Source organism: Alexandromys fortis, unplaced genomic scaffold (genome assembly GCF_014885135.2).
Source record: "Alexandromys fortis isolate MF-2015 unplaced genomic scaffold, M_Fortis_MF-2015_v1.1 scaffold_60, whole genome shotgun sequence".
In the NCBI taxonomy this organism is placed as follows: Eukaryota; Metazoa; Chordata; class Mammalia; order Rodentia; family Cricetidae; genus Alexandromys; species Alexandromys fortis.
The window spans coordinates 5,523,342-5,538,945 of record NW_026067946.1 but is presented as its reverse complement, the minus strand read 5'-3'; the positions used below and the strand labels follow the sequence as shown (position 1 = coordinate 5,538,945).

The window sequence follows — 15,604 nt, the reverse complement described above, 5'->3', positions numbered from 1 at the left end:
GATTCCGACTCCACACCTACCAGGACCAGCTCAGAAAGTCCGCAGCCTAAGGTCTCCCATCCCTGCCTGCCCGACTTGATTTCACCTACTAAGTGGTTTTACCCAGTTTGCACTCACTTCCCTCTACCCCCTCTGCTTTCCCTGCCACATGGCAACTTGCTCAGCTTCTGGTTTGTGTTCCCAGATAAAAATTTACTGAAATCTCCTAATACATTTCAATAAATTTGAAAGATATGACGGCAGACTGTATCATCATCCAGGAGTTTAATAACTTTTTGCTTATATTATAGATGATATTCTGCAAGTCTTAAATGGTTTTTCTTATGCATCTATTTTTCTAATATTGGGACTTAGCTTCATTTTTCGTATTATATCTTTATAAAAATGATTTGATAACAGAGCTAAGACTGAGACACTTTTAGAAATGATACAGTCTTTATGGACTAATAATGAACAGCTAGCTGACAGGGTTTATACCATTGAAAATGAAAAGTTACCTGAAAAAATTAATACCATTGAAAAGGATAACATTAAGCAGTGGTATTTTGAGGCTTACATTCACTATTTGTTAGGGAGATGGTGAAACTTATTGCTTCAAGCAATAAGGCTACACGAATGGCTTCAATCAGTTTCATTGGTCCTGGAAGAGAGGTCACAACTACTTTGGAAATGCTATTGGAGAAAAGAAGCAAAACTTTTAAAACACCATGGAAAAATAAAAGGATTTGAGGCTTCAAGATCAAATTCTTGGTGAGGATACTTATGCTGATTCACAGAAATACGATCTTTATGATGACCACATCTTGTGCCTATGCCACACAGCAGCTTTAAAGGCTTGGGACAGGATTCAAGAATCAGGAAAAAGAATTGAACCTTAAACAAGGCCAAGGAGAACCTTTTAGTGATTTTTTTTTTACAAGCATTTAACTAAGGCTGTACAGACCCAGAAGGAGTAACAGACCCAGAAACTAGACAAGCACTTATCTTGAATCTCTGAATTTTGAAAATGCAAACTTAGAATGCAAAAGGATACTTGGACCTTTAAAGGTTAGATCAGCACCAATGGATGAATGGATCCTGCACACAATGAATGTTGAGACATTTGATGATTATGAGGCTTGAGTCGGAGAAGCAACTTTCAGAGGTATGAGGAGACATTAAAATACCAAATGTTTTAATTGTGGTAGAATAGGACATCTGAGTAGGGATTGGAGACAAGGCATTCCTAGGAATGATGTCTCTTCTGGGAAATACAAAAATAGATGGTCTCAACCTTCTGGATTATGTAGATGTGGCAAAGGTTGACATTAGACCAATGAATGTTGATTGACAAAAGACAAGGTAGCCTTGTACAATTGGGAAACTCCTTACAGGGGGCTTCTGGAGGCCCCTGGGTAAAATGTGGTCCAGTCATTTTCAGTCACTGTGGAGGACATGTCTCACCAGGAAAATCAAAAATTCAGTGCCTGCTGTAAAAAATCATATTGTTCTGGATAGTGGATTAAATGTGGAGGATAAATCAAAAATTTCAATAAGAAATAGGACACATGTATTTTGGCAGACTTCTATAAATGATCGATGACCAAAGTTAAGAGTGCGAATAAATAGCATTGTAATTGAGGGATTACTGAATATGGGTGCAGATGTGGCTATTATTATTCCAGAATCTTGGCATCCAAATTGGCCTTTTCAAGAGGTAGGTGTTCAATTCCTGGGAATTGGAACCCTGTCTCAAGTGAAACAAAGCACGAGATGGATTGAATGCATAGGGCCAGAATGACAGAGAGGAAGGCTGAGGCCATCTGTGCCTAATAACACAGTGAATTTATGGGGTCATAACCTGCTACAGCAATGGAATACTAAGATTAACATGCCTGCAGTCACAGAAATGCATATTTCTGGGAAGGATATTATAGTATTATTAAAAACGGTCACCAGCCATTCAAGCTGTACAAGAACACAAAACAACTAGCAAACCTTTAGAGGTACCAAAGGCCCTACCTTTGAAATGGTTAACTGAGGAACCAATATGAGTTAACCAATGGTCTTTAACAGAAGACAAACTGCAGGCTTTAGAACAGCCGGTACAGGAGCAACTTGATGCTCACTATATTGAAGAATCAACCAGCCCTTGGAATTCTCCTGTATTTGTTGTTCAAAAGAAATCTGGTAAATGGAGAATAGTGACAGATCTAAGAGCTGCCAACAAGGTAATTCAACCTATTGGCCCTCTACAGTCTGGAATTCTTTTGCCTTCGCTATTACCTCAAAAATGGCCTCTTACAGTTATTGATTTAAAAGATTGTTTTTTTCACTATATCTTTACAAGGAAAGGATAGAGAAAACTTTGTCTTCATAGTGCCTAATTTTAATATTACTCAGTCTGCTAGAAGAGATCAATGAACTGACCTCCCACTGGGAATGCTTAATAGCCCCACCCTATGCCAATACTTTATAATTCAGGCATTGTAAATAATATGTAAACAGTTTCCTGAATCTATAATTTACCATTACATGGATGACATTTTGCTATCTGATTAAAATCTAGATACTTTAGAATGTTTGAAAAAGTAAAATTTTTTGAGTAAATGTGGATTACAAGTTGTTTGTGAAAAAATACAAAGAGGAGATTCTGTCAATTATCTATGTTATAATACGTTTATAGAAAATTAGAACACAAAAGGCACAAATTAGGAAAGAATGGTTGTAAACTCTTAATGACTTTGAACAATTATCTGGAGACATTTCCAGTCTAAAATCCGCTGGTGGCATAACACCTGACCTAATAATTCATTTAAACAAAACATTAAATGGTGAATTGACAGCTGAAGCTTAGAAAGAATTAACTGTGGTTGAAGAGATATCACAGGAGGCACATGTAAGTTGGGAGGATCCAAATCTTAATTGTATTCTAGTCATATTGCCTTCCAGAATTTCCCCAAAAGGAATTTTAATGCAGAGGGCAAATATTAAATTAGAATGGATCTTTTACTACCTAAACCAAGTAAAAAATTACAAACTTATGTGGAAAAGGTCTCTGAATTAATTATAAAAGAAAAATTGAGACTTTGTCAACTAGTAGGAATAGACCCAGCAGAGTTTATAGTGCCTTTTAATACTGATGAAATTAAATTATGGGAAGAGTTTGTGTTAATTTTTTAGGAGAGATTAATAGCAATTTTCCCAGAAGCAATAAAATTAACTTTATAAAGAAAACTACTTGTATTCTTCTCTGCGTTGAGCGTGACACACCAACAACTGGAGCCCTACATTCTATGCTTTTTTTTCTTGTTTTTTTTTTTTTAATTTTTTTTTCTCTAAGAAAGGGTTTCTCTAAGTAGCTTTGGTGCCTATCCTTGAACTCACTCTGTATTCCAGGCTGGCCTTGAATTCACAGAGATCCACCTGTCTCTGCTTCCTGAGTGCTGGGATTAAAAGCATGTGCCACCACTACCTGGCTCATTCTATACTTTTTAAAAGCAACTACTAGTTTTAAATGTTTTATATTGGTTTTACTTTTGTATCTTGTACACATATTTTGTATATTGATACATGCTTGATTAATTTTGTTAAAATAATTTTACATACATTTCTAATCTTGTTCAAGCCCATTTAACAAATTTCAGCTCATTTAACAATGTAATTAAATTTCTAGTCCTCGAAAATTATTATTATCAACTGTTTAGTTATATATATATAAGAAATATAGTTAGTTAATCAGCTCGTATAATCGATCTTGTAGTAACATTACGTGTGTTTTCAAGGTCAGACAAAGATGTAATTTAGATAGATATGTCATCTCAAACACATCAGAGATCTATAGGATATGGCATTTAAGATGTTTTAATAACCTAAGTTGTTCTTTTTTATGACAATGAGTCATTTGCTCCTGGCAGCACCAATATAGTTCAGAAAAGATAATGGACATCGATAAAACTCCACATGAATTTACTTTCTCTGTGGCAAAAGTAAGCCACTAGGCAAGAAAATGCCCCTGCCTCAACTATTGGCTATCATAATTAGATAAGCAGGACGCAAAATATTCTGCTTCATAGTCTATCGAATATGCTAGAACTGTAGCCAAATATGGGTGCCTCAATGATGCAGAGGAACTTTGGATGGCCATTCAAGCAGTCAGCTATTTCTGTCATTACTCACATTTTTCGGAAGTCACTTGCTTGCATTTCCTGTTTCCTTATTTAGTATTATTTCCTTCTTTGGTCTCTGAGGGAGTTGAAGATTATTAGATAGCATTAGTTAGAGTTTACCAGACACAGAAAACAAGTTATAATAAATAAATTAAGTATAAGACTTTGGACTCACCAAGAGAAGACAGATATGAAATGTTTCTTCTGAATTTGTCAAATACAAATGGACTAGACATTGCTCATTATTGCCTGTATATATTTTGTCTGTGTGTATGCCTGCAGGCCAGAAGAGGGCACCAGACCTCATTACAGATGGTTGTGAGCCACCATGTGGTTGCTGGGAATTGAACTCAGGACCTTTGGAAGAGCAGGCAATGCTCTTAACCTCTGAGCCATCTCTCCAGCCCTTGCCTGTATATATTATATAGTCACAGTACTTATTGCATATAGTTTTCTTATATTATTTATAGTCTTTTTTTTTAGATAAAAAGGGGAAATGTAGTGGTGTTTCAATTGTATTTTAATAAGTAAAGTCTGCCTGAAGATGTGAATGTAAAACAGTCCCACTGGTCAGACTTACAGACCGGTTATGGTAACATACACCTTTAATCCCAGTAGCCACACTAGTTGTCATAGAAATCAGGTGGTGTATGCCTTTAATCCTAGTGTTGCACATTTTAATTCCAGCTCTAGAGAGAATAAAAAACGGGGAGGGGGTGTGGTGGTGGTGGGGCAACTCTCAGATGCAGTCTCTTTCAGAGATTCTAGGCTGCAGGATCGCCATTTCAGACCAAAGTTGAGGTAAGAACCAGTGGCTGGCTGTTTTATTTTGGGGATCTTTAGGTTGAACCCCAATTTTTTTACCCTAAGTTTTTATTAATCGTCCTTCAGAAAACTGGTGCTGTGAATAAGAATGGCTCCACAGGGTCATATTGGAATGTTTCAGCACCAGGGAAGGCACTGTTTGAAAGGATTGGAAGGATTAGGTATGTCACTGTTGGAGGAAATGTGTCACTGGAGGTAGACTTTAAGGTTTGAAAAGGCCTTGCCATCCCAGACTTTCTCTACAGAACAGGATGTAGAACTCTCAGCTACTTCTCCAGTTCCAGTCTGCCTGCCTACATGCTACCATGCTCCCTGTAATAATGATAATGCTCTCACCTCTGAAACTAAGCAAGACCCCAGTTAAAATGCTTTCTCTTATAAAAGATGTCTTGGTTATGTTTTCTATTCATAGCAATAGTAAATAGACTAAGCCAAAAACATAGAGCATGTCAAAGCATAATATTCTTGTTAGTTTGGGCTATATGGAGAATTCTTTGTAGATTTGATTTGTTGGATTAATGTTTCTAGATGCTGCTGTTTTTGAAAATACAGGTCTAGTCTTATTTCCTCTTCTCTCCCCTCTTCTATCTCTCTCTGGGTTTTTGGTTTGGTTTGGTTTGGTTTTTCGACACAGGGTTTCTCTGTGTAGCTCTGGCTTTTCTGGAACTGGCTGTCGTAGACTAGGCTGGCCTCGAACTCACAGATATCTACCTTCTTCTGTCTCCCGAGTGCTGGGATTAAAGGCATGCACCACCACTGCCCAGTTTCCTCTTTGGTTTTTGAGACTGGGTTCCTCTGTTCAGCAGCTCTGGCTATCCTGAAGCAATCTCTGTAGGCCAACCTGGGCTCAAACTCACAGAGGCCTGCCTCTGACTCCTAAATGCTAAGGTTAAACGGCATGTGCCACCACTGCACTGCTTAGATTGAGTTTCCTACTGATATTTACCTATGGCCATAGGAGAGGAGTTTGTAACATGTTCTCTCATATTTCTAGTCCTTATATCTTCATGAAAGTTTGTTATAAAAAAATAACATGTTCTTTGAGTATGCTGTTGATGCAAAAGTGCTTGAACTTTCTTTATATTTTGGTAAAAGTCAGCAATATTATCTCTTATGACAACAGCAATGCTTATTGTCAATTGACAATACAATACAAAAGGTTTTGTATTCTCATCTGGATTGGTGTAAACCAAAAATGAAAAACCTTTTTCATAACTTCTTGGAGAAGTACCCTTTCAGTCCCTGACTCTACCCAGGAATAATGAGATTGGTAATTAATTCAGCTGTTCAGGGCATTTAGTAGCTTACTCTATACCATTGTCAAACCTGGAGATAATTTTAGGAATTGGAGGGAAAGGAGCACTGAACAGAGCTGTCATCCTTCTCTCTTGAAGTCTGTAACCAGATAAATATAAGTAAATATATAATTAAAATGATTATGTTAATGGATGTATAGGTATAACCAGGAGCTTTTGCATTGGAGGTATTAGAACTTGCCTCTGGTGATAGAATGAAGGGAATGATTCTTTCATGTATCATTTATCAAATAGTATTGTTTTCACTTCTATATTGACTACAGATAAATCGAACAGAATATTCTATTGATTTTTAAAGATCTTTTATCATGAAAAAAGTCCTCCCCGTCTCCCGGTCCCTTAGTAGTTCCTAACAACTGGTTATTTGAATTTAGCACACATATCATAAAGTTAAAAGTTAACATCCACATATTAGAGAAAACGTGTAGTATTTGCCCTTTGTGGAATGGATTATATCACTCAGAATGATTTTCCAGCTTTACACATTTACCTGCAAATTTATCTTTTTATTAAACAGTTGAATAATATTCTTTTGTGTAAATATACCACATTTTTCATTATCCCTTTGTCAGCTGATGGCCATCTAGGCTGTTTCCAATTTGACTATAAAAAAATAACTCTTAAGTTAAATTTAAAAGTAGTCAAATCTTTCTCAAATAAATGTTAAGTATTATGTCAGTAATGAAAATAGAATGCGTAAATGTTATTCTGTTACAGTTGTTCAAAATTTAAATTTTGTGATTTGTTTTTCTTTATAGACATTCCACTTCTTCCATCTATTACATCTTTAAATTTAAGTGAAAATGAAGAGAAGTGTGGACCTTTTGTGGTACACTGGTTAAACAATAAAGAGCTGCATTTTACATTGTCCATGGAAGTCTTCTTACAGCAACTTAGAAAAAGTTTTGAACAGCCTTCATCTGAGGCCAGTGTAGAAGATTCTATTCAGGCAGATATAAAATCTGATGAAGGTAAAGATTTAAGAAGGATGAAATTTTAAATTTTCAGCCATAAATATTTTTCATATAAGGATAAAATTACATATTGTAAGATAATCTTCAGGATTGTTCTGACTTAGTGTAAATGTGGATTTAATAACTTTGTGTGGATGCTCTTGCTCATGTCACTTTTTTTTCCAGAGCTTTCTGTTCTTTTGGATTTATCAGCCAGTAAGTCTTTGTTGCTTTATGAACTATTTGTAGAATCATGACATCAAATACATAGTCTCATATGCTATACAACCTGAATCTGCAGTTCATAGATAGTTGATCTATATATACATGAGCATTGAGAAACACTGTATGTAGGAAGACGGCAACTATGCTTAACACTGTACCAATAACACCACACTGCATTGTATATAGGGTCTTAGACCCCCTTTGTTCATCCTACCATTGAAAGTGGAGAAGGAAAAAAAGGCAGGGTGAAGATAGACTGTTTCTCTGCCTTGGCTCAGCATTGACACGTACCACTTCCACTCTGATTGCATTGACAAGAAACAGTCACAGAGCCCTATGTGGTCTCATTTTCAAACTTATTTATCATTTATAAGTCTTTGCTTATTTTTCATTTCAGTCTGATAAAAGGTTTTAATTGCCTCTTAAAAATAATTCTCCATATTCCTAATCCAGGAGTTGAGGAGAGGACCTAGAGCTTGGATTTTGAAAGAAGTAAAGAAATCCATGTTTGTATATGTTAACAGCTCTGGAAGCTGCCTGATAACTAGGTTTACTTTATTGCCTTATTTCTTGTTAATACAGAAAATATGGCTTCTCGCTTTGGATTTATTTAGAAAATTCTGTCTTAATTTGTAGTGATAGCTTTATTGTATTTACTTGGTTCATGAACTCTTTTGCTTATAGAAATGGATGATGATGTTGATGATTTAAAAATAAATCATGAGAAAAAGGAATTGGGTGAAGATAAAATGTTACCAAACTCAAGTATTACACCATTATCGTCAGCTGCCATCGATCATCAGATTGAAGTGCTTCTGTCTGAATGGAGTAAAAATGCAGACATGCTTTTCAGTATTCATCCCATGGATGGTTCTTTACTAGTTTGGCATGTAGATTGGCTGGATGAGTACCAGCCTGGTATGTTTCGTCAAGTACAGGTATTGTTTGTTAATCGTCTATGATGAGTTACTTCTTTTTTGTGTGTGAAAACTTTTTGTGATATGTTTTTATGTAATTATATTTTCTAATGTTTACTTTCTTAATTCTAGGTGTCCTTTGTTTCCAGAATACCTGTAGCTTTCCCCACAGGTGATGCAAACTCTCTCTGTAAGAGCATAGTTATGTATGCCTGTACAAAGAATGTTGACTTGGCTATTCAACAAGGAAAACAGAAACCTTCTGGCCTCACTCGTTCCACATCAATGCTTATCTCATCTGGTCACAGTAAATCATCGAACAGTTTAAAATTAAGTATTTTTACTCCTAATGTTATGATGATTTCAAAGCATGCTGATGGATCTTTGAATCAGTGGCTGGTTAGTTTTGCTGAGGAATCTGCTTTTTCTACAGTTCTTAGTATTTCTCACAAATCCAGATATTGTGGTCACCGTTTTCATCTTAATGATTTAGCTTGCCACTCAGTATTACCATTACTACTGACAACTTCACATCATAATGCATTAAGAACACCAAATGTGGGTAACCAAACGCATGCTCAGGACACTGTAAATACTGAAGACTGTTCCTTGACTCAGCAAAATAAAAACAATGTTGATATGGCATTTCAAGATCCCAATGCAATATATAGTGAGCTTATTCTTTGGAGGGTTGATCCTGTTGGGCCATTATCCTTTTCTGGAGGAGTATCTGAGCTGGCCCGGATTAATTCTCTTCATGTTTCTGCCTTTTCCAATGTGGCATGGCTCCCTACTCTTATACCCAGTTACTGTCTAGGTAAGCATACTATGATTTTATTTTAGTAATTTTATTTTCGGGCACTGTTGCTCAAAAGTTAAATTTTAAATGTTTATAAATACTTTCTAGGTGCATACTGCAACTCTCCTAGTGCATGCTTTGTAGCTAGTGATGGACAGTATCTGAGGTTATATGAAGCAGTTATTGATGCCAAGAAACTTTTATATGAGCTTTCCAACCCTGAAATTTCTGTAAGTACTAGTTTTATGATGTTTTTAAATACTTAATCTATACTTTCTTGGCGTGTGCTAGAACTGTGACCTATAATTCATGACAGATAAGTCTTCTCTTTTTTTAATATATTTTTTTCACATTCACTTATGTAGTGTTTTTAAGTTAAGCCCTTTCATCATTTTAGGTTTGGTATTTAGCTCTGGATTGAGTACAATGTTAACATGCTGTGGTCCATTAGTTCAAATCCCAGCCCCTCCCTCTGACAAAAAAGAAAGGAAAGTCTAGCTGTGTGTTTCTTTGCTCAGAAATAAATGGGGACTACCTTTTGTAGTAGAAGTTGTTGGTTTCTGTTTAGTTAAAGTGGAATTTCAGTGTTAAACATGAAAATGGCCACAGCTTGGTTGCAGCTCAGGCAAGTTTTGGATGCCATTTACTGTGGAAGAGACCCTACTTCAGATTCCTATATGTTCCAATTGTAAGCATTTGACAGCATATCATGTTTATTTGGTGTTTTTAAATATCTCCTGAGGTAGCCTTCAGGCTGTGCCTAAGCTTCCTTCTTAGATTCTGGCTTAAGGAACTAACAGTTACTAGTTGTTTTAATGTTGTAAAGTAGTAGAGCCCTTGGTTTATTCTAGTCTGCTTGATGCTAAGTTCTTTTTACAGTATAATTTTACAAAACACAGTGTTTTTCAAAGTATATGTATATGTATGTATACATACACATTATTTAGTAGAGAAAGATATCTTTTTACAGTATAGTTTTACAAAACACTGTTTTTCAAAGTATATGTATATGTATGTATACATACACATTATTTAGTAGAGAAAGATACTTATTGAGGGCCTTTTGTTTATTAGATATTGTTTTAACTGCTGAGAATTTAGCTGTGAAAATCAAGCTGATACCACAAAGTTCATTGTAGTGAAGCAAGATATAGCTGATTGAAGGGAACTAAATAAAAATGCATTCATTAACGAGTTCTGTGGAGAGAAACAATGTTGCAAAGGAAGTAGGGAGTGTCCCTTAAGTTACTGTGTATGGAAAAACTTTATAAAGATTTGAAGGAGTAGAGTGATCTAGACATCTGTCTACAGGAAGAGTGATCCAAAAGGAAAGTTGACCTGTTCATGGACCCTGCAGCCAAAACATGTTGGTTATATAATAGCACACTAAGGAGATCATTGTGGATTAAAGTAATATAGAGTAGTCAGAAATTAAAACAGAAAGGTAACCTGCTCAGATCCTCTGAGGGCCTTATACTTTATCTCAGTAACTTGGACTTCTGCCTAATGACATAAAAACTATAGTGAGTCTTTCTCTGTCCTACCATCTAGCTCCCGAATAACCAACCACACAGAGACTTCATTTAATTATGAATAGTTTGGGCTTGTTTCTAACTAACTTTTATAACTTAAATTAACCCATATCTTTTAAATCTTTTAATCTTTTTTTTTTTTGTTTGTTTGCTTTTAACATGACTGGGTTCCCTTTAATTTGTAATGCCCATGTTGCTTCCTCTGTGTCTCACTGGCATCTTCATCTTTTTCCCAGCATTCTCTCTGCCCCCAAATTCCTGCCTAAGTTTTGGCTATTTAGCTTTTTGTTAAGGCAATCACAGTGACATATCTTCTCAGTGTAAAGGAATATTTCACAGCAAGAAACCATTGCAAGTTATGCCCATGTGAAAATTATTTTATGTAGGTTTTTTAAATAAGTCACTATGACAACTGTGATGCGATTATCTGTGAAAAACAAGTAGAATGACCCCAAAGCTACAGAGAAACCCTGTCTCAAAAAAAGAAATGAAAAGAAAAAAGTAGAATAAGAGAGACCAATTTAAAAAGTTGTAACCCTAGTCTATTCTACTTTTTTCTTTTAATGATGTGGAGAATGATATGGAGCCAAGAATGGTTATGAGGGTTAATGTTAGAAATGCTTAAAAATAGCTTGATTTTAAATGTATTTTGAAGGTATGTAGTTAGGATTGGACAGGATTTTAGATGTAAAGTAGCATTGCTATGGTTGAAATAAGGAAGAATGTATAGCTAGAAGGTTTGGAAGAATTGGGGGATTTAAGATTCCTCTTTTGACATACTTGTTTTGAGATGCCTGTTTGTCATCCAAGCAATCCAATAAAGTTGCCTTTTGGGTTGGAAGAATGTATGGACTGAACATATAAAATAAGCAGCTGAGGCCAGGTGTGGTGGCACATGCCTTTCTTGGGAGGGAGAGAAAGGTGGACCTCTGTGAATTCCTAGCCAATCTGGTCTATATAGTAAGTTCCTGAACAGCCAGGACTATGTAGAGAGACCCCCATTTCAAAACAGAACAAAAACATAACAATAATAAGGAGTACTGACAAATTTAAAGTTGCAGAGGTAGATGTAATTGTAGAAGAAGGGAATATAGTTAGAAAAAGTAAATGATAGAAGTATTAAATAGTTCATTGTATTATTAAAATGTTTTATATGGTATTTTATAGAAGCTCAATGAAGTATTCATAGGATCACTAGGATCAAATGCTATTGAAAGGCTAAATATGTGAGAAATAAGATGAACACTGAATTTAACAGTATGTAAGGATGTAAGTGGCTCAATAGGTCAGCATATTTGGACTAAGGATATGACTCAGTGGGCAGAGTGTTTACTACACAAGCCTGACCCAGAAACTACACAAAGCTGGGCACTGTAGTGCATATATCTGTAAGAAACCTGCTAACCAATTAGTTTGGTTTACAATAAGGTGGACAAGGCCTAACACCCAAGGTTGCCTTCCTACCTCCTTAGAGATACTGTGGCACATGAGTGTTGGCTCTCACTCAGTGTCTCTCTGTCACTTTGTCTCTCCTCTTGTCTCCTCCTCACCTTTTGCATATATATACACATACATACTCAACAGTTATAACAACAAAAAAATGGAATGGTGGGAAAGGGAACTGGAGAGGTGAATCAGCAACAGAGCACTTGCTGCTCTTCTAAGGACCCTAGTTTAGTTCCCAGTACTTGCGACATCACAATCACTTGAAGGTCTAGCTCCAGGGTATTCAACGCTGCAGGTCCTCTGCAGATACCTGCAATCACACGCGCATACCCATACATATATAACACATAATTTTTAAAAATTTAATTCTTTTTAAAAATCAGCCTATAGAAACAAGATGCTAACTTACATCATTAGCTAATCTGGTCTACATTGTAAGTACCTTAAAATTAATGCTTTAGCTCCTTTGAGTTGGTTGGTAGACCACTTGGTTTAGTTTAAATAAGGCCCTGAGTTCTATTCTTGGTCCCAGTAACACACACACACACACACACACACACACACACACACACACACGTTACCTTAAAATTTAAGTAGAGTATTTATCAAAAAGAAAATATCCTTATGATGGCTAATAAGGAGAATCTTAGGGGCTCAGTGAAAGATAGTATGTTAAACATGCACAGGGCCTTGGGTTTTATTCTCAGCATAACAACAAAATAAATATGTTACTCTGAAAGATTGATATTTTTAAAGCATTACTTAGAGTATATCCAGAAAGTTGAAAGCAGTCTTTTACTTTGTTTGGTATAAAATATTTTGTTGCCTAGTGTTGCCTTTTTTAACCCTCTGTACCTATTGAGCTGTAATTCTCCTCATTTCTGTGTAATTTCTATTAAGGTAAAATCCTATAATGTTTATGATCGAGAGAAACTAGTGATATTTTGTTTGTAATAAAGCTTGCCTCAAGATCAGAGTGCAGAGCTAAGCCACTAGAAGTCAGGGAGTGGTGGAATATACCAGCACTAGGGAAATGGATATAGGAGTGATATGGCTGGGTGGAGAGAGGAATATAAGGCCAGATAGACAGGAACTCATTGCAGCCTGAGATTTGGTGGTGACAGATGCCATCTGGAGATGCAGTCTGAGGACAGGATCAATCACCCTTTCAGTCTGAGTATTTTGGAGAGGTAAAGGTCTCTTTAGTGACTGGCTGCACTGCTTCTCTGATCGTTCAGCTTTTTTTTTTACCTCATAATATCTGACTCTGAGTTTTTATTATTAAGATCAACTAGAATTCGTGCTACAAGAAAATATGTTTAAATCTACTTGACTTCGTATTTATCTTCATTGTGGTTGAAATATTTCATATTTGTTTTTAGTTACTTTTGAATTTGTTTACTAAAGGAATTTTTTTTTTTAACAGAAATATGTTGGTGAAGTGTTTAACATTGTCAGTCAGCAGTCAACTGCCAGGCCAGGCTGCATTATTGCATTAGATCCCATTACCAAGCTGGTAAGTACTATTTTTCTGCTATTTAGGATTAGGTAAATGACATATATGTCAATTTATATTGGTATTTATTTATCTCAGCATGGCAGAAAAACCCAGTTGCTTCATGTTTTTCAAGAAGATTTCATTTTGAATAACCCTGAGAAGAAAAGTCTGGGGAAAGAAAGCATTTTATTGGATCCAGGTAAGGAAAAATTTTGATGTAATGAGAAATATGCAGCTGATGTTACATAGTTTATAAAGATAAATTAATACATCTCAAGTTGTATATCAGGTTGATTTTTTGCAACATAAATACTATTATCTCTTCTGTCAATGAATGTGTGCATTTATTTATATGTATTATTAGTAGCCTAGGCTGGCCTTGAAATTCCCTGCTCAAGGTCTCCTGTTGCCTTAGCTTCCTGAATAGCTTGAATATAGACATATAGCCTTTCTTTTTAGCTTTTTACTCTTAACCAGGAAATAGACAACACAAATCAAAGCAAATTGACTTTCCTCAATTTAAGCTACTTTCCTCTTAGTTCCTCCCTACTACCTGATCTCTTTCCTAGACTTTTTTTTTTTAAAGCTGTCCTGGTGATTAATCAAGCTAAGCTAGTGTTCTACGATTGAGCCCTATCCCTCGCCCAGTTACCTGTACTTTAAGTATACAATAGATGGAATCTGTGAGCAAGTGAGTGCTCTTTACATGGGTGTATTGATTTGAAAAATGTGGACACTTGACTTTGTGGAAGCCCATAATTTAAAGAAATAAGTATTTAAAATGGTAATTATTAGATGTGTCTTATGTATAATAAAACATTTATAATAAAAGTTCTTTTTAATTAGCTATCTTATTGTTAACTTGCATGAAGAAAAGTTGAAAAAACAGAGCTAAAATTTCTTGGCTATCAGTTTTAATTACACAGGCAAACCAAACTGGGTTATTTCTCCTGAAGACTAAAATCCAGTAAGCAGTTACACTGTATCAATCAAGTCAGTTATTAAGTCTAAGATAATATTACATTATTTATTTGTTCCAGATTTTTTTCTTACAAATACTTTCTTCTGCAATACCCACTTCTCTTTTGAGAAGTATTCCTTAGAGTTCTGCACCTTACTGTTGGTAGTTTGTTACTGTGGTTTCAGTTAACTTTTCATCATTTTCCATGAGATTTCATGAACTGTGAAAATAGACTTTTTTCATGCACTTTTTAAATTCTGGATATTGTAACCATATGCTAAAAATGAGAATAAAGGGATGGCAAGATGGTTCAGACAGTAAAATGCTTGTCATATAGCATGAAGGATCTGAGGTTAATTAATCTCTAAACCCAGGTTTAAAAATATGGGTACATTTGTAATTCCAATGAGACAGACCCAGATTGGCCTAAGTACACTTGCTCTGCTTGAGCAACACACCTCAAACGCACACAAAGATGACAGGTTTAAGATGAAGAATTCAAAAATGAAACCTACTTCTAAATGATATCAAAATTGTTACTATTGTTAATTTTTTGGAGTGAGAAAATTTGAAGAAATTTTTTACTAGAGTTTGAGAGACAAACAACAGAGCAAGCAAGCTGTAAGTCTTGGTGCCTGCTAGGAGTGGGGAGAAGAAAAGAAGAGAGAAATATACTCCCTTTTAAATTTAGTATCTGAGAAAACTAGCTGGGTCAGCAATGGAGGACAAGCACCACATGGCAAGTGTGGGGAGCAGCTTCAGGAAAAGTGAAAAGAAGCTCATAGTGTTGAGGAACGCTTGTCCAGGCTTTAACTGGCATTTGAAGAGAAGAGTAGAAAGCCTTGTGAGGTGGTGAACACCTTCAATGTCAGCTCTTGGGAAGCTGAAGCAGGCAAGTCTCAATGACTTTGAGGTCAGCCTGGTCTACAGAGTGAGCTCCAGGCCAGCCAAGGCTATGTAGTGAGATTCTGGAGGGAGGGAGGG

The 15,604-nt window shown here is 35.8% G+C and overlaps 2 protein-coding genes across 3 annotated transcripts in view; both read left to right on the top strand.

The window, feature by feature from the left end:
- LOC126505971 (dmX-like protein 1) overlaps window positions 1-15,604 on the top strand; it is a 1,144,103-nt gene that overhangs the window by 1,034,505 nt on the left and 93,994 nt on the right. The window lies entirely within an intron of this gene.
- LOC126505967 (dmX-like protein 1) overlaps window positions 1-15,604 on the top strand; it is a 102,548-nt gene that overhangs the window by 25,502 nt on the left and 61,442 nt on the right. For both annotated transcript variants that reach the window (XM_050149210.1, XM_050149211.1), the window contains exons 9-14: window positions 7,048-7,260; window positions 8,152-8,405; window positions 8,517-9,201; window positions 9,292-9,413; window positions 13,588-13,677; window positions 13,756-13,858. In XM_050149210.1, the coding sequence (XP_050005167.1) occupies window positions 7,048-7,260; window positions 8,152-8,405; window positions 8,517-9,201; window positions 9,292-9,413; window positions 13,588-13,677; window positions 13,756-13,858 (1,467 nt within the window). The remainder of the gene's footprint in view (window positions 1-7,047; window positions 7,261-8,151; window positions 8,406-8,516; window positions 9,202-9,291; window positions 9,414-13,587; window positions 13,678-13,755; window positions 13,859-15,604) is intronic.